General features: G+C 40.7%; 1 protein-coding gene across 4 annotated transcripts in view; it reads left to right on the forward strand.

Moving 5' to 3' along the window:
- APP (amyloid beta precursor protein) overlaps window positions 1–19,068 on the forward strand; it is a 230,495-nt gene that overhangs the window by 149,045 nt on the left and 62,382 nt on the right. For all 4 annotated transcript variants that reach the window (XM_050915531.1, XM_050915532.1, XM_050915533.1 and 1 more), the window contains 3 exons: window positions 7,302–7,435; window positions 16,249–16,323; window positions 17,423–17,581. In XM_050915531.1, coding sequence (XP_050771488.1) covers window positions 7,302–7,435; window positions 16,249–16,323; window positions 17,423–17,581 — 368 coding nt within the window. The remainder of the gene's footprint in view (window positions 1–7,301; window positions 7,436–16,248; window positions 16,324–17,422; window positions 17,582–19,068) is intronic.

A 19,068-nucleotide genomic window follows, 5' to 3' on the forward strand; every position in this document is an offset into this window, starting at 1 on the left:
ATAAACTATGGTGAGAAATCAAGAGAGAATGACCTTGAAGCAGAGTATTGCAAAGATGCTTGAGGCAAGTTTGCTTTGAGGACCTCCTCCCAAGCCCAAAATGAATCAAAGAACTCAGAAGAGGGTGATCTGAGCAATTAATGGCCGAGATGAGTGTCAAATGGATATGAGCAAGGCAAAATTGCATTTGTCAGGGCTGGTGAAAAGGAGGTTGCATTCATGGAGACGCAATGAAAGCATGATTGCCAAGTGCCAAGCGTGCCTAGCTGTGCATGGATAGGAAATGTATCCTGAAGTTCTTACACAGAAGGATTCTTATATGAGAAAATTTAACTCAAACCTCGTTTAGCTGGCAAGTATCAACTTAGTTAAGACAATAGATGAGGAATAATATGAGTATGGTATGTTTTGTTGTTTTTTTTTTTTCCCCCCTCTCCAAGAAGTCTCTGTGAGGGATTTCACTAAACTATCTTTCAAGCTCCCTATTGTTTTGATGCCACGCCATCTTGTTTAAATTATAACATGTCAAAGGAAGATAGGATCAGTCTTTGCAAAGTAAAGTTCAGAAGGGAATGTAACTTTTAAACATGTGATTTCTCCATCTCGATACACTTAATTATATTTTCAGGCCAAGGTTGCTACACTGACCTGTAATTATTCTTTGAATACTAATGCAAGTTATGAAATATTACAGAAACTATACGCAATCTTTTACGACAAAGTAGTTTAGCCTTGATGGGTAATAAAAACAATGAGAGAACCCAACTATTAAGAAAGGAGAGAGCATCCCTGTGGAACACTGGGTTCTCTTTCATGTGTTAACTCTCTTCATGTCACCTGTGCCTTGCATCTCTTTCAATTAAACTAACAGACGTTTTTAAACAATGTGCTTTCTAATCCACTTTAGGAACGTTCATGTAATTGAACAAAATTTTGGAAGCTAAGAGGCAGCTTGAAATTGAAGGTGGAGAAGTCAAGTCTCAGAACTGGTGATTCTTTTTACTGCTTCAGATGTGATCCCTGAGCATACAACCACTGCTGTTACAGGGGGCTTTCCTTAATTCAGTACTAATGTGCATATATTTTTTCTGACAGAAGAATATATTTCTTTTTATCTAGTCTGTTAGTCCATGTTTTGTGCTTTCTGAGTCCTCACCATTGTAGTCAGAATTCCTCACTTTTTATGAAGAACACTTTACTTTCAAAGACTTTTGGGGTGTCTCAAAGCTAATTGTCAAAACACGAGGATAAAGCAAATGTGCAAGATAAATAAAACCGAGCTGAATGGTTATGTTATCAGGCTGAGTGATAAATATGTAGCTGAAATGGATGAGCCTTAACATCAATGAATAACTTAATGGCAGTTTGCATTATTGAGCGTCTTCGCTGAAAATTAAAAAGTCGGCAGCTGGAGTTGAGTGGCCTGAAGGACAGGAGTACCAGGCTCTGATTGTGTTCAGCACAGTTCACTGCTCTGCAGTTAGCTTCCAGGCAGGGAGATGTGCTGATGAGCCACAAGACGAAAGATCTGGCTCCCAGAATTCCTGCCAGTCCAGGGGTGATGCCAGCCCTTGGAGCACAGCAGTGCTGTCTGTCTGCCGCCCAAAACCCTAAAAAGAAACGAGCAGCAGCAGCAACTTGCCGCTTAATGGTAAAATAATAAAACTGGGGACATGTCTGGTTTTCATTCTCACAAGGTCTCCCTTGTGCTGTTGACTGTGGGAGGAACTCTGCCCTCCCCTTTATTCTTTAGTTTTAGACAGGGTTCAGAAAGTGGCCTTGGTGAAAGCGTGTATGAAGAGAAAGTAATTAAAAAGTGAAAAGGAATGGCACTTTGCCTGCTGGTCCTCCAGCTTACAGTGCTAAGAATGAGAACAGTTGTGTCTATAACGCAGTAGATCATAATTTTTATATAGTATGTAAACACACTTACTGTTCTGTGCCCCAGTATTGAGCTCTACTAGAAAGCATACCAGTTCAGCACACACTTTTCTCCAAGTAATTAAATTTCATTAAACTTAACAACTTCTTACGTAAAAACTCATCCTGGTAAATCTTTTTCCCTACATTTAAAATAGTGGCAATTTGCTACAATCTTAGAAAAACCTTTCCCAGCCTTCATTTGTCTTGTATCATTCAGTGGGTAATTTGTCTGTTTTGTAATAAAAAGGTAATCCTTATTTTCCTTCCCTGTTGTTTAGATTCTGTTCATTGGTTTTGCCACCCTGCTGTAAGCAGAGTAGCTTATTCACAGAAGAATGGGGATACCATCTCATAAAAACAGCTCATTTCACAAGGTAGCAGTAGCAATAATAGAAACCCTTCTTGCTGAAGATATTCCATACGCACTTGTGATTGTCAGAAGTGCTATAATTAGTTGTGATCTTAGTCAACAACTGAAAGCTTTGATCTTAATCCTTCATTAATGAGGCAGTTGCGTATGTGGAATTCAGAGGCAATGAATGCATCCACTGAATACTACATTGTAGTTGGGTAATGCTCTCATTTCACATGGTTTCCCATCTTATATGCAACAGCCGATGTCATTCAGAAAAGGGGCACCTACTAATCCTTTCACTTCATTAGAGATTGGTGAGCAACTGTTCTTTCCTTCACTGGAGAGGCTGATATGGATTATTTATTTTTATGTGAAATAGTAAAACAGGATCTAGGGGCATATTGTTGCATTTTTCTTGCTTTTTTCCCCCCCGGTCTTCTGATATGTAAGAATTGTTGTTAAATAGCAAAATGTGTAGAGCATAATTTGACTGTATTATTGAACCTGTGTCTCCAGGAACGTTAGGATTTTAAAGTCTTAATAAAAATTTTAAAAAAATCTGTTTGGGAATTGACAGGTAAAATGAGTGCAAGTGTGAAGAAAATGTCATCTGATACTGCATTTCTTCTACACCTGTCAACACACACCTTTTGATCAGTCTTCGTGCAGTAGTAGAATGAGTTAACTTATAAAACAAGCAATGCATAGAAAATGAAACCTCCTTCTAAGAGCAGATGTGGTCAAAAGATGAGATCAGGCTGCAGATTTTTAAGGAATCCTTAAATGTAACTGATGTCTCACCAAATGTTCCCAATTTACTATGAGAAAACATGCAACACATCTCTAGAAGCGAGGTTCCCAAACGTATTGGAGTGCAAAGGATAGGCTTTGTGCCAACAGCCGTGAAGAAATTTTAAAATGTTTCCGCTTTATGCAGAAGAAGGGAGACTCAGTATTTTTGTAACTCGATCTTTTTTTCTTGGGCAGGAGGGTAGGCTGTCAGTTATAATTATGTTGGAATCACAAGTTTTTTTTAACATACTATTGATAATTATGATTTTTTTTAATACAGGATGGAGAAGTCATAAATATTTGCAGACTTTGTAAATACAGGGAGCGAAATCTTGTAGGGTTATTGGTTTTTAAGCAGACTAGTTATTTTTTGTCAGAAAAACATTTCTGATCTCAAATTACGTGAATAGCTAACCACTCATAAAAAGACCGCTTCTGAACTGCAGTTATCAAAACCATATATGACCATTTCATCTCACCTTTTAGTATTTTCCTAAACATACGCACTGAACTTCTTTTTAATGAAAATTATCCCTGTTTTTTAAGAGTTTAAACAGTGTCTCTGTTTGCAGAGTGAGATGTGGTCAGTGTTGGTAGGTTGGTTGGTCTCTGCGGGCATCAGCGGCCGAATAAATGTTCCAGGAGTGGTAGGGAGGCTGGGCCCTCACAGCTGGCTTTGCACAAGCTCGGCCTGCGCTGATGTGTGCTGGGCATGGCCCGGTGCCAGCAGCAAGTAGAGGAGGGAGAAAACACCCGTTTTACCTCTTGCTTTCACACCTGTTCACTGGCCGGGTTTCGGAAGGAGATGCTGAAGCAGGATGTTTTCAAGGATGCTTTTGCGCAAATCAGTGTATTTTTGCGTAAGTTGTTCAAATACTTAATTGCACTTAATACTGACATTTCTGGTCTGGATTTCCAGCCTTATTTCTGCCTAGCTTTGGTTTCCAACCATCAGACCTCAGTTGCTTCTTTCCGATAAAGCTGTTGTCAGAAATCTTTTAGCAGTAGAGATTTTCTAAATCAAATCAGTAGTCCACTCCCTGGTGGATGAGTGTAACTGATTGAGCTTCTTACCATGAGACAGGTCCCCCAAGCTCCCATAAGTCCACGTGCCCGTTTCCGAGCCCTCTTTCTTTTTGGGAGCGCGTAGTGGAGAGCGACGTGTGGTGTTACACAAGCCTTTTGCCTTTTGCACAAGGTCAGGAGTAGTAGCCTTGTCCTCCTACACAGTATTGCTCTTCATTAGCATTAGCCTCTTCAGCATTAGCTTGAGAGGGCAGGTTGCGGTCAGATATCAATGTACTGCCCGCATCCTTTCCCATGCTCTTGGGCACAGCCTGGCTGTCTCAGGCATCCAGGTCTGTGGCATTTAATGCCTAGTTGCTGTTTGATTTGGTTTTGCACAGCTTTTGGAGGGGGCTGGGTGCTCTGACATCCTCGGCACCAGGCACCGAAATCAGGTTTTCCAGTTCTCAGCACCCGCTGCTCTCACCTGTTCAGAAACACACCAGCAAGCATCCCCATGGGAAGTAAGCGTATCATCTGAAAATCTGGGCTGTAAAGGCTGCGCGTGTGAGATGGGAGCTTTTGAGAATCAAACCTTGAATGTACAGGTGGCTTAACTAATCTCTGTGCTAATGCTGGTGACCTTTTTTCCTATTCAATAAATTAAAGGTTAAATTTGCATAATTTATTGGACAGTTATTTAGATCATCACTTCTTTCCACTCACATTTGTACAGACTTCAGTTTAAAAAAAAAAAAAAAATCCATAGAAGAAGAGAAGGACGGTGAATGCACTAGAGCTCTCCCCTGTTCGATCTTCCCTGCTAAACCCTGCTCTGTCCTGCAGAGGCAGCAATGGAGGGTGTAGGCAGAGGGGAATCCTCTTCACACAGAGCCTGATTAAACTGTGGAACTCGTTGTCACACCGTATTGTGAATGTTAAATCTCATGCAAGGGTGGGGGTGGGGGTGGTGGAATTCGAGTCATGGAAGGAAAATCCAGCAAGGTTAGTTAAATATTGCAAAAGAGTATTCACTGCTTTTGCCTGAGGGTGTTTGGTGAACCCCTGTCAGGAAACAGGAGCATGGAAGGGATGGCCTTTGCTCAGTCTGACACTCTTAAATTTCTTCCTGCTTTGAAATAAAATTTTCTTTTCATTTTCTAAATGGAATTAAAATGTACTATACTTAACTGCAGCTTCAGGAAAGATAAAAATGAAATTAATTTGGTGCTTGAGAAATTGAAAGGCAAAGATACTTAGAAATACTTCTGAGCATTACAGAAATGTTTTCACTCAGTCCAAGCATTGGATGATTCGTTTTTGGAATTTGCTTACACTGGCTGTAGCATTTCCGGCAGGCAGCACTGCACCCCAGCACAAACCACATTATCATTGAAGATGGGTTGTTATCATTAGGAGTTGAAAAAGAAAGAAAATTTTTATGCTTTTATAACAGTATTAGGGACTAAATTGTCTGCAGTTGTAGGAGTAACCAAAGAAAATATTAAGAGTTGCATTCTATTTTTGTAATTTTTTTTGGCTTGTCAGGAAGCTTATTTGTTCCTGTCTGTTACAATACTTCAGTAACAAAGTTTACGAGTTTACAGAATGCAAATTTGTAATTAAATATTTATGAAACAAATCTAAAAATGGTGGGAGGAGTGATAATTTGCACTGCCTATGACTTCTCAGTTGGATTTTTTTTTTTTGGTTGCTTGTAGATATTTTTGTTTTGAGACAAGCAAGGCCTTTCCTTTGGTCCAGTTAGTAATTTAAAAAAAATCATTGTGCAATTTATACCAACAGCATCCAAAACCATTCATGCGTGTTGTAGAGAACATGTAGAGATATCTCAAATGCAGCCAAAGCCAAAGGCTTTATGTTCATTTTTGGGTTTTTTGTTTGTTTTGCTTTTGGGGTTATACATCTAAGGTAAAACTGGAGGAAAGTTTCGATTTCGGTTTAAGTTTTTCTTGAAATTTGAGGATGTATTTCATTGGGACTAACATATACTTCTGATTTTTTTTTTTTTTTTTTAATGATTTAACATAGATGTGTTTATATTTCAACTTGTTTTGGGGAAAGTAGTCATAAATAAATATTGGTTGTTATTACTCAGCGTGATCTTCAGATTAAAGTTTGCTTCTGGTGAAGACATTGAGAAATGTTTGGGGTGTGGGAGGGTCCTGGGTTTTTCCCTGCCTGCATTAGTCTATCTACTAAAACGTATTACTTCTGTAAGTGAAGTTAACTATAGGACATGTAGTCAATCTCATTTAAAAAAAAATCCTGTGCAACTGTGTACAGTCTTTGTTTGTTTGTCAGAATTTTTAAACTAACTTTGCAATTGTTGAACTAAATGTGACCAGAGGAACGGATCTAATTATATAATAAAATATTTAGGGGCAATATAGTTGAAATGAAGTAGTTGATCATCACTGGAGAGCTTTTTAACTTGCTGTTATGTCCCTAGCACAGAAATGTTACTCTAGTTAATGTAGAGGTTGTTTGATGTTACTGTATAGTGAAGGAACTGTTGCTCACTCTGCTTGAATTACCCCAAATGCAAATCTTTCTGCTACCAGTGTGATAGGTATCGCCTAGTTATCCAACAGGAATGGCTGGCAATTAGTGCATGCTTGCTGATGATTTCCTGCATCCATGAGGGGTTTTCTTAATCAAAGTTGTTCCAAATAAATATCTGTGAGGCCAAACTGTCACTAAGGGAAGGATTTGAGGTATTTCATTAGGGTACTGTGGGGTCCATAGGTGCTTTAAAATGTATTTGCATGGGCACTTGTGTGTTACTGTTTACTTTTAAAAATAAACTAATATGCAAAGCACGTAACTTTGCAAAGGGCTTTCTGCTGGTTTATGTACTTTAGTCATTGCCAGGCTTTTTTTTCCTTGGAATTTTTCCTTTGGCAGCAGTTTCTAACCTGTTTGAATAACATTGCTTTGTTCACACTGAAGAGTTTCTCCTGGATTAGAAAATGGGGTGGGGGGGAAATCCTTGTATATTTACATATATTTGCTGTGTGTCTCATATGTCCGCCTAAACCACATTTTTATATCCTCCTCTGAGGTTAAATGAATGGCTTTATTCTGATGGAAATTAGAACAGATGTTTCTTACCAGGTCGGACTAAATTTTACCTGTACTAAAGTAGAAATTCTGCTTTTCTTCCCTCTCCCTTCCCTCTTCCCCCCTCAAAATTTTACTTCAGTCCCTACTACAGCTGCTAGCACTCCTGATGCTGTTGACAAATACTTGGAGACACCTGGGGATGAGAATGAACATGCCCATTTCCAGAAAGCCAAGGAGAGACTTGAAGCTAAGCATCGTGAAAGGATGTCTCAGGTAAGGGGAGATTTCTTTATTTCTAAATATGGGAGGGAGTTTTTTGTCTGTCAAGTCCTAAGATGCTTGGAGTCCTTCATTTTCTTATTTCCCAAGGCTTCAGCCAGCTGCCCTGCCTATTTGCAATTTTGTAAATACACCATTTACTGCCTTTCTGACTCTAAGAATTCAACTGACTGGGATATATATCTGTGGTTGGGTCGCAGCTGCCATTATAAGTCGCTACAGTTACTCGTGCTGGTAAAAAGGAAAAAGAAGTTTGTTAAAAATTTCTCTCATCTTTGTGGAAGAACGTTTGGTTTGCGAGATTATTATTATTATTATTTCTTCTTCTAAGTAAAGAACTTGACCACTGTATTAGTCATCCTTCCTTTGTAGCAGCTGAGGGAGATGCTTGTGATTAGCTTTGTTCTCTGTGTGTAGGCATACATGGCCATGCCCTGGGGTAACATAAGCTTGCATATGTTCATCTAATGGTCTTGAGCCTCAAGGTAACATGAAATGCATCTAAAGCCGAAGAAAAGAGGAAAAATTAGTGCTTTTGAACTGAACCAAAATCCAACTGAATCAACCCTTTTGTTCCTTTAACCAAAAAGATTTGTGTAGCCTGAAACTGTACACTGTTTTTAATCCTATTGAACACTAAGAGATGAGCTATCCACTCTCTCAGAAATAGGGTTTATAATAGCAATGCCAATGAAAAATTGTCACAGTTCTGCTCTAATAACAACAAAGAAAAAATATAAGAGGTTTAAAGGAAAGCCTGTGGTGCATATTTTTTTAGGATGGAACAACCACAAAAATGAATGTAGTATAGTTCAGATGCACTGCATATGTCTGTGTAGCTATCTTACTATAATTTTTCATTGTAACTTTGTTCTCCTGTTGCATTTTCAGTGTTTCTGTGTATTACTGACACATTAACCTTTAGCTGTGTGCGAAAATGTTTGAGTAGGCCTGAAATTAAGCTCTTAGAATAAGTCCTCGTCTACTGGCACTGTAGCTATGCCTGGCACTTTTCTAATAAATAGAGCAGGGCATCCTACGTGAAGCAGTCACCCAATCGGTGCAAACCACATGCTATGAATATGACACTTAATAGATAGGAAGAGATGTGCTCCTCATCTGCCTCCGCTTGGGAAGCATTGTAGCACAAACAAGCTAGGTCCTTCTTAAATAGAGAAAATAGTCCCAATTTAATGTTTTTAAAGTGTTATAGTTTCTTTTCCTCTGGAAGATTAAGCAACTTCATTAAAACGACCAGTGGCTGAGGCGGCTGCAGTGCGAGTGCTGCTGAGCGTGGGTGCGTGCAGCACCCCACTCAGAGCTGGCCTGAAGCCATGGGGTGAGTCGGGCGGGAGATGAGCAATGGCTCGCGAGGCACCTGCAGGCTGTGCTCCCGCCGAGGGAGTAGCTCATCCCAGTCCTCTTCGTAACAAACTTCTGTGTGGCTGCAGTACTCAGTTTGGGAAGGACAGGCTGGGAATTGGGAGGATAAAAAATGTTGTGCATGCAGCCTGCCCAGCAGAGGTGAGAGATCCTGCCCTGGCCAGGCACGCAGAGAGTCGGCGGGTAATGCAGTCGTCACCCTGTTATTACCTCCCCTTGAAATAGCCTTTTTTTAAAAAACACTGTATGGGCGGCTGTCCTGAAAGCAAAGGACAGTCAGTGCAAAAGGTAGATTTCCCTGGAACAGTCCTCAGGTTCTCACTGCAGTTTCAGGTTTGTCTCCAAAATCCAAATATGTAAAGGTTAAGCTGGGTAATTAAGGGCAGTATTTGGGTGAACTGTGTATTTTCTGTTTTCTACAAAGCTGATGGTTCGTGGAAAAGAACTAATCGAATGCCTAGGCACCCAAAAAATGTCGTACAGAGAGACCGTACAACGTCAGTGCTTGAGGCCAACAAAATTAACTGGGAAAAGTACTGAACCATAGCATCAGAAAACTTCTGGGTAAATGCGCTGCACATTTTACCATGCGCATTTGGGGCAACCTCATAAATGAAGGCTGTGGTTCAAGGATTTGACTGAACATCACGCTGGTGCTGCGCGTGCTCTGCCCTCATTAGCACGTTCCCAGCCATCCTTTCTCTCAGCGCTAATGAGCGTACAGCTGTGGGGTGAGGCAGGTCAGCTCCTTCATCTCACTGCAATGTCACTCTTCCAAAAAAAAGTAAAATAACCAACTGTGGCCAGTTCAGCAAGCTAAATCAGACCTGGGAAACAGCAGCACGATAGGTACATCAAGAAAGAACGATCTTTGATCTTTAATTTGCTTAAGCTGCTTATGAAATCGCAGCTTAAAGTATGTATGTCTTGAAGTACACGGAACCCCTGCAGAGCTTTGAAGAAGAGAGTTAACTTAAGTTTTTAAAAATTAGTTTTCCCTTCCATGAGTAATGTTTTGTACAGCATTGAGCTAGCTAACTCTCCCACTTAACTTTTCAAATGTTTAAAAAATTTAAGATCTTATGGAGAAGTAGAAAAGCCAGCTGGTTTACCACTCTGTGTTTCCTCACGTGAACTGTGATATGTCTGTGTCCCATACCACTGGTCTTCTCTGGCAATTTATTTAAAAATTAGTTTTTACATTTTCTTTAAAATCAGGTATGTTCTTAATACATGTTTAACTAAAAATTAATTTGAAGCTGTTACTTGTTAAGTTAAAAACAATGCTGAATAAATTAACTCAGTAAGCTTTTGCTGTCAATGTTTTTCTCTAAAAAAAAAAAAGGTTAGCAAGTGAGAGTCACTAGTTAAGTCCTCCAGCTGCACTGAACATATTTATTCTTTTTTTTCCCTCGAACTCGAGTTCTTTCAAAGCTGAGAAATGGGGGCTTATAAAGCAGCAGAAATGCCCATTTTTCTTCTATTAAAAAGAGAGCAAATGATCAGTGGTTTTAGGAGATTGATCAAGTCATTCTTTAATATTGATAAATGTCATAGTTTGAAATAAATTCGTTTGTTCACAAAATACAGATATTTCTTTTATTTAATAAAGCAGCTAGTTTTAAAACAGTATTTGATTTGATGCACACTTTACTTTGCAACAGCCAATTAACTAATAAAAAAAATTCAGATGCATTCTAGTTCACATATAAAATGTAATCATCTAAGGAGTAGGGAACTTTATCATTAAAAAATTAAATTGAAATTAAATATTTTAATCAAAACATGTCATCAGGACAAATGCAGATGTTCTGTATATCCTCTTTCTGAAATTTCCCTTGTTTACCATGAAATTCTGACAACTCATGTTTCTTTTTCTTTTGCATAGAGGTATTCACACAGGCAGAGACCCAGGTTCTGTTGGTGGTTGTGTTGGTTCGTAGTTCACAGCTCCTAAAAGACTTTCTTACTAGGGGAGTCTGTGCTCTTTAGTACGATGACGTGATGCACCTCTGGTTCAGACTGTTTTAATCCCTTCTGCTCTTAAGTGTCTGTCCCTTTAGACTACAGACCATGAAAGTTTTTCTGCCTTTACATCTTTGCACGGCACCTGGAGCAACAAGGCTTATAAACTTTCCTAGGCAGTACTGTAAAGAGAATTACATTAGCATACAATTTTAAGCTTTTCCTGAGAATTATTAATGCAACTCCAAATAACAGCAAAGCTACATTCCCATGCAAACAGAATAGCTATTTGGCGATGCATGTGTAACCTTTAAATGTTTGCTATTCTCTGATGTGTAACAGGGAGAGATTATGCTAACTGATTGCAGGATGCCGTGGTCCTTGTTTCCTGTTTTGGTACAATTCTCCTTTTCCTCTTTCTCTTTCTGGTTTGTTAACTCTGGTACAGCTCCCTCACTTAAATAGCTGCTGCTAAATAGTCTGGTGGAACCAGATATTGAACCTTACTCAAGGGAGCAGTATATTTATACATTTCTCTCCTCAAGCATCTTGTGACACCCTTGTGTCTTAAATTTACTCTTCCTCTGGCTGTTTACAGTATTTTAAGAATCATAGCATGTACAGTACTTATGATAGGAACTTAATGATACCTTGTCTCCTAGAATAGTCTTGCTTCTTGGAAGTTCATTTCCGAAGCAAGCATCTGAAAATACTGCAGTCCTCAAACAGCCTGAACAGGGCTGGTGCTATGTTTAAGATTTTTTTTTTTTTTTTTTTTTTTTTTTAATCATTGCATGCCACTAGTTCCAACATCCTGGAGAGGTCTTCAGCTGATTTTTAGTGCCAGTGGCACCATAAATGTTTTGGGTTGGAAGAGACCTTAAAGATCATCTAGTTCCAACCCCCCTGCCATGGGCAGGGACACCTTCCACTAGACCAGGCTGCTCAAATCCTCATCCAGCCTAGCCTTGAACACTTTCAGGGATGGGGCATCCACAGCTTCTCTGGGCAGCCTGTTCCAGTGTCTCACCACCCTCACAGTATAGAATTTCTTCCTAATATCCAATCTAAATCTACCCTCTTTCAGTTCAAAACCGTTACCCCTCGTCCTATCGCTACACTCCATGATAAAGAGTCCCTCCCCATCTTTACTGTAGGCCCCCTTTAAGTACTGGAGGGCTGCTATAAGGTCTCCCTGGAGCCTTCTCTTCTCTAGGCTAAACAGCCCCAACTCTCTCAGTCTGTCCTCATAGCGGAGGTGTTCCATTCCCCTGATGATCTTTGTGGCCCTCCTCTGGACCCACTCGAGCAGGTCCATGTCTTTCCTGTGCTGAGGGCCCCAGAGCTGGACACAGTACTCCAGGTGGGGTCTCATGAGAGCGGAGTAGAGGGGGAGAATCCCCTCCCTCAACCTACTGGCCACGCTTCTTTTGATGCAGCCCAGCATACGGTTGGCTTTCTGGGCTGTGAGCGCACATTCCCGGCTCATACTCAGTTTTTCATCTGCCAGTACCCCCAAGTCCTTCTCCTCAGGGCTGATCTCAATCCACTCATTGCCCAGCCTGTATCAATGTTTGGGTTTGCCCTGACCCAGGTGCAGGAACTTACACTTGGCCACGTTGAACTTCGTGAGGTTCACACGGGCCAACTCCTCAAGCCTGTCAAGGTCCCTCTGGATGGCATCCCTTCCCTCTAGAGTATCAGCCACACCACTCAGCTTGGTGTCATCCACAAACTTGCTGAGGGTGCACTCAATCCCACTGTCCATGTCCTCGACAAAGATGTTAAATAATACTGGTCTCTATATTCTCTAGATCCCACCATCTCTATTACTGTGTGTGGGAGGGCTTTTTCCTTCTTTAAAACTGACTGTCAGCTTAGTAGGAGTACACCCCTCAGTTACAGTTAGGGCTCTTTGGAGAGGTTTAATGATGTTATTACCAGAAAAAGGGTCAAGACTTAAGTGTGGAACAAAAGCCCTTGACAAAGGTAGGCATCTTATTGGCATGACTTTGACCTTCTAACTCAGCAAACCTTCAGGCAAGCATCCCTGCTGGTCTGATTGCTGTAACCCAAATGTCTGTCATAAATTCTTCTCTTGCAGCTACGCTTCTGTGCCCTAGTGTAAAAAATGAGAGTAAATTCTGCTGTTTTCAATAGAATGAGATTTTTGTACTTAGCATCTAGCATCTCTCTTAATAATGAATGACACTTTCCATACTTCCTGTTTCACTCTTGCTGTCCCCTACAGCCCAATTTCAAAAGGAGTCTGCCAGGCACTCAGTCCGCAGTTCTGAAGAAATTTGACTTTCAAATGGCTTGCTTCTTAAATCTCAACCAGAAGTTGTCATTTTCCCTGCACAAAGCTGCCAAGTCTTGAAGAGCCATAAATATGTGTGACTTTGATAGGTCTGTGCTGTCAATGAAGGAGAATAGACTTGTAAGTGCATAGAGGCCAAGTTTAGCCTTTTTCTGCACATGCATATCTGGGCAATTATTTTTTCCCCTCTTGCTCTTTGGTTTCCAACAGAGTGCTACGGCATATTTTTTTAGTCACTCATAATTCTCTAAAGTGATGACCTTTGGTGAGAGCAGAAGTTTTCTCTGGGTGGTAGCATGACTTCCCATAGATAGCTATAGGGCAGCTGTATCTTCAATTAGTTAGCATACACACAGAGATGCTTTCAACCATTGAAGTCTTCTCAATTGCAAAAATCGGCACTCAAAACACAGCATCTGCAATCGTTACATTGAATATTGTTTCTGCAAACAGCCATCTCATTCTGTTTTTTTTTCACAAGCCATTCACTCTCGTTGCACCAAAGCTGAACTCTGAAGCCTGTAATTTACATTCCTCCCAACTAGCCATGTAGGCTGTCAGTTTATCATCCCGCCTTCAATGCCTTAAAAGGTTTAGAGAAATGAAACAGGCAGAGAGACCTGGTGTAGCCAAAGGTCTCCTTATCACATTACCCACAATACTTGTTTTCGTCATATGGATTAGCAGAGGGTTACTTTGGGGGATAAAGATGGCAAGGGAACTGTTGTTCTGAAAACCCATCAGCTGCTATTCAGGGTGAAAAAGAGTATTAAGCAGATGCCAGAGATGTGATTTGAAGGCATAAAAGGAGAGGAGGGAGAAGAAAATCATAAAGTTGCTAACCTAGGCCAATGCTCAAGCTTGAGCATATCATTGTAGTTTATGACTTGAATTAATGCCATAATTTTGGGTGTTCTTTAATGTTCACATCCTGCACCAGTGACATTTCAGGTCTCTAGGAAGGTGCTGCCTGTATACATGAATTAAGCTTTCTTGGCCACCACAATTATATGGCCTAGGTGTACAATTAAGAGATGAATACCTAATGTGCACTTAGCAGGACTCTAATCATTAATAAGTTTTTTCCAGAACACATCACAGTGCTCTAAGTTGTGGTGTCAGTTTACATCCTCTAGTTCTGCTCTGTCAGAGAAGCAGTAAAATCTCCTGATGCCAAAGTACTGGGAAAGTAACTGGTGATGGGGCGACCTGTAACTTCAGTGTGCTGTGTACCATGTTCTCTGTCATCAGCTACTTACTACAACCCCTTGCAAATTAATTTTCATGTCTCCTTGTAAATTTTGGTTTCTTACCTCCCTAGAGCTTGGCTGCAATTTGCACAGCAATGCATATTTGTCTGATAAGAAGATAATGTAAACTGAAGAGGTACTTTTAGGCTGCCAGTTTATGTAGGTTGTAGTACAGTTCTTGGGACTTAAGCTTCAGCTTACAGTTCCCAGTAAAAGAGCAGAGTGAAGTTAAGACTGTGATTTCTAAGTACTTGTCTTCAGGTCTTTGTGCTTACAACTGCTGTCTAACCATGCTCCTGCTGAAGCCCAGAAGCAGACAAAACAATTTCCCACTTTAAAGTTTTCAGCATCACATTAGCTTCCCAAAATACATGTCTCCACTCTCTTGGGCTGTTATTGAGACCAGAATCTCTTAGAGATAAATAATTTTACTGATAGTGAGTTGACCTGTTTTTACGATGACTGAGTTATTGCTGTCTTGAAATACATTCCCAGGCTTTGGGTGAAAAAGGAAGATGAAAACTTGACAACAAAATCCCATATGTTGAGTCAGTTTTGAGTGCAGGTGTCTGCATGCTGGTTAATTGTTGGGGTCTACAACCCTACATAGGACTGAGAGGGGATTACATTTCAAGGACTGGGACTTGTAAAAGCCTCCTTTGAGCCCAGGTTTGGTGTTTGTTTTTTTTTTTTCAAAAGGCACAGGCTCAACCAGGTACCCGGAGGGATCACTAGTGCTCTCCACTCTGTCCATCAAGGAGCCTGATTAGCAATGTCCAGCATGTGGGAAAACTGGGGAGCCTGAGACAGGAGCTGAGTGGTGGAGGCTCAACTTGCAAACATGAGACACAGCAGGTCTAATTTGTCCTGCCTTTGGTATTGGTCTTGGTAAAATTTCAGTCATGCACACGGAGCTTTTCTGAAATCCCTTTTAGAAAGGGTATGTGTGACTATTTCTATTAAATGGTATGAAAATGTGTTTTTTGGTGAGAAAGGAAGGAAAGGAAATGCACATTTTGAGTAATTGCTTCTAGGTTTCTTCTGTCTTCGTCTGACATTGTGCTAATCCTGCACATAAACAAGTCACTTATTTGTGTGCACTGCATTCAGTGAGAGCAATTGTTCCTGCATAAAATGTGTTATCTGAGGAGATTGCTGTCTAGGTGTGAAATGAGTAAAGTCCCTAAGTAAGACCATGAGAATGTTTCAGCTGTCATGGACAGCATGTTAAGAGTAACTCATTCCCTGACTATTGAAATACTGCCCTGTGTTACAGGAAGAGGGCCTCTCACGTTGCTGAAAGGAATAGTACTGAAAGTTCTCCTACATCATTTTTCTGTCAGCATTGTACTTGAGATATAAATATATTCAGTTCTTGAAGTGTTGGACAGCTGTTTCTGGACCGACTCACCCAAATTGCATGTAATTCTTGATCTGTCCTACTCAAAGGCCAGCAATGTAGTCCAAATAAATCTAAAAATTTTTGTGGTACCAAAAAAAGTGTCACTTGGGACGAGTTGAAATTCACTCATTTTGACCAAGGACGTACAATAGATGGAAGCAGTTTCCTTTCTGTCTGAGATGAAAAGGGGTTGGTGTGTTCACTCATAGAGACCTCCACTTCACTCGCTTGAGCGCTGGTTAACAGCTATGTTGCTTCACAGCAGAGCTGTGAGAGCTTGGCACGATGCTCAGACACAGAAGTACTGTCTTTGTTTAATTTAATAACAGGATCCTACCTTCATTAAATGTTGTAACCACTTTTTTAATAGAGATAAAAGGAGAGGAATATAAAAAGATGAGTGTCGGAGCTGCAGCGCTTGGCTGTTGCTAAGCCCTGAGACAAATGAGGAAAATATGAAAGTCACACTCCTTGTTTTGTTCGTTAGGTCATGAGAGAGTGGGAAGAGGCAGAACGCCAAGCAAAGAACTTGCCAAAGGCCGACAAGAAAGCTGTTATCCAGGTAAAGGAAAACACAACCACAACCTTACCACCTGGGGCTGCACTTAAAATACAAGGGGTGCTGGATGTGGTATAATTTTAAAACCTACTTCTGTGGGGATTTAATGTTATCCTCTGCTCTTGCTGTTGCTATTTTTGTTTCCAGCTGTTAGTGGCTGCTGGTATCTCTGTACTTTGCAGTCAGTCCCTGGAACAGCAGTGCAGGACATCGCTCATGACTGCATGGAGGGGTAGAATTTCATTTGAATTTAGATTTGCCTTCAGTGAGAACTGAAAACTCGGTTCCCACAGGCCCCTTTAAAAATTTAGGCTGTGATGAACTAATATAAGCTGCAGAACCTAAGCTCAAGGCAGAGATGGAAAATGTGATTTAAGGAAGGAATCGCCATCAGTTTTATCTGGAAGAAACCCTCAGCCAAAAATTATTTTATCCAAAATTATACTATAATTCAAAAATTCTGACAAGCCAGACACTCCTTGAATCCCACTGTGGCTATGTCAGGTATTATTCAGTACTGCTAGAATGATTTCAGTGCAAAACTATAAAAAGGTAACATTCAGAACCAGATTGCTTCACACATTAGATCCCACAGCTTTGCTCTCTGTGCATTTTAACCAGTCAATCTTTTCCTTTATTGGAATAAGTTTGGGCTCAATTTTTCTTCCTGGTGGCCAGTTTATAAGAAACTACAGTGACTCTGTTCAGGTTGGAAATTTTTTTTTTCCCTGTGTAGATTTGCTTGTGAAGTCATGTTGATGACTCATGATGGCAGGGAGCGTATGCTTGCCAGACTCCACCCTCCTCTAGGCACAATTCTCTAGCGCTAAACCACTGTCTCAGGGGGCAAATGAAGGATTCACTGGTGGTTGTGCTGAACATGTCAGGAATATTTTATTAGATTAATAAAATATGGCCAGGAATACAAGGTATCAGCAGTTCCCACTGAAATCAGTAAAAGATGTGTTCAGTGCAGAATTCCTGAGAGCCAAGCTAGACTGACATGGGGAAAGATTTTGGTGATTTGCAGACGGAGGTGTTCACATCTGCTGGTCTCTGCTGCTGTCTTCACTGTTCCTGTTGTGATGGATATTTTTTTCAGCATTTCCAGGAGAAAGTGGAATCACTGGAACAAGAAGCAGCAAATGAAAGACAACAGCTGGTGGAGACTCATATGGCACGGGTGGAAGCCATGCTGAATGACCGTCGCCGCATTGCTCTGGAGAACTATATCACAGCCCTGCAGACTGTCCCGCCCAGGGTAAGTGCAATACTATAAGCTCTGTCAGCTGTGTCAAAATCACTGTAGTAGTCCTGGGGAAAAAGAAAGTGTGCCCAGGTACAGTCCAGCTGTGGAGCAGTAAGTGTGTGTTCCCCGTGCAAGAGCTACTACAGTAGTCAGCTAGTTTGAAAGTTAAAAGTTTAGACTGTGTGTGTACATAAATGTAGGCACAAGCACACACACCCCCCCCGTACATACCCATAGATACATACATACATACATATAGTTAAGCAAATAGCATGGAAATGATTTGGTTGTCGAAATTGCAGCTGTTCACAGATCCTGCAGAAGGATGATGAAGCGTCCCTCCAAGTGATGCACAGTAGTATACTTCATCATGTCAGGCTGGAGCTTGAGGATGAGGATGATCATGATTTTCTTGGTTTGTTGAACTGTTGAAAAGTTTGGTGAAGGATCTTGTGAGGATTGTTGGATGCTGTGAAGATAGCACACTAGCAATTCAAAGTTGTCTGTATTGGATGTGATGGCTATTGGTGGGTGTAAACACTAAGTTCAGAAGGTGGATTGAATGGAATTTTAATGACTCCATATCTGTGATGTTTGTATTCAACACCAAAGTAACTGGTCTGTGACCTCCAGAAGAAGAGAATCTGCACGAACACTGTGGGAAAAGTCAAATGTTTTATATACCACTTCCTAGATGGAAAAAACATTATGTTACTAAAAGACTTTTGGGTCAGTAGTGTAAGATGGAGCCATTAGATCCTGAATTTGACCTCACAGGGAATTACATCAATACAGCTAAGCTGGTAAAATTACATGTTTTAAGTGAATTTCTTTCTGCAGAGAAACCTGCGTATTCAGTGAGCATGGAAAAGTGATCATCGTCTTAGTTCTTTATCATCATCAAACTTTTTTCTCCACTCCTTGGTACAAAACTCTCTTGTTTTTACTGTGTGCCGAGTAAAAGAAAAATCTTTTACTTAAGGAAAAGCGACATGGGGAGACTTCAGAGTAGTTGTATGAAGAGTTAATTTGTATTTTGCAACATAGTAATTTGTGGAAAATGAAGCTAGTCTGTATTAAATTGGTAGAGGATATTGTCTGGTCTGAGCGTGAGGTGTGTATTGTAACCTCTGACTGTTGTGAGGGTAGTGAAGGGGGTGGACTCATTAGCAGACAGATTAGCAAGTTACAGGCGGGGATGCAGCTTCCTTTACGAAAATGGAGTCTGCGGCTCAGAACTGAGAGTGAGATGAGGTGAGTGCATAGACTGGCTGCAGGTCGTGTTTGCTCTCTTGTGGTGCGGTTTTGGGTAGTTCATCTAAGATACGATTTCATGTTTGGCTTTAGCCAATCAGCTGTTGCTGTAAAGTTGAGCCTCGTGCAAATGTAATCCTGTCTGAAAAGCGTCCCAGAAAAATGATTTGATTTCAGGTTTTGTGTGGATCAGGCCGACAGCTTGGTTCTGCAGGTATCTAAGGTTGTGGAAGGTGAAGATGGGG

This window comes from Gymnogyps californianus, chromosome 1 (genome assembly GCF_018139145.2).
Source record: "Gymnogyps californianus isolate 813 chromosome 1, ASM1813914v2, whole genome shotgun sequence".
NCBI lineage: Eukaryota > Metazoa > Chordata > Aves > Accipitriformes > Cathartidae > Gymnogyps > Gymnogyps californianus.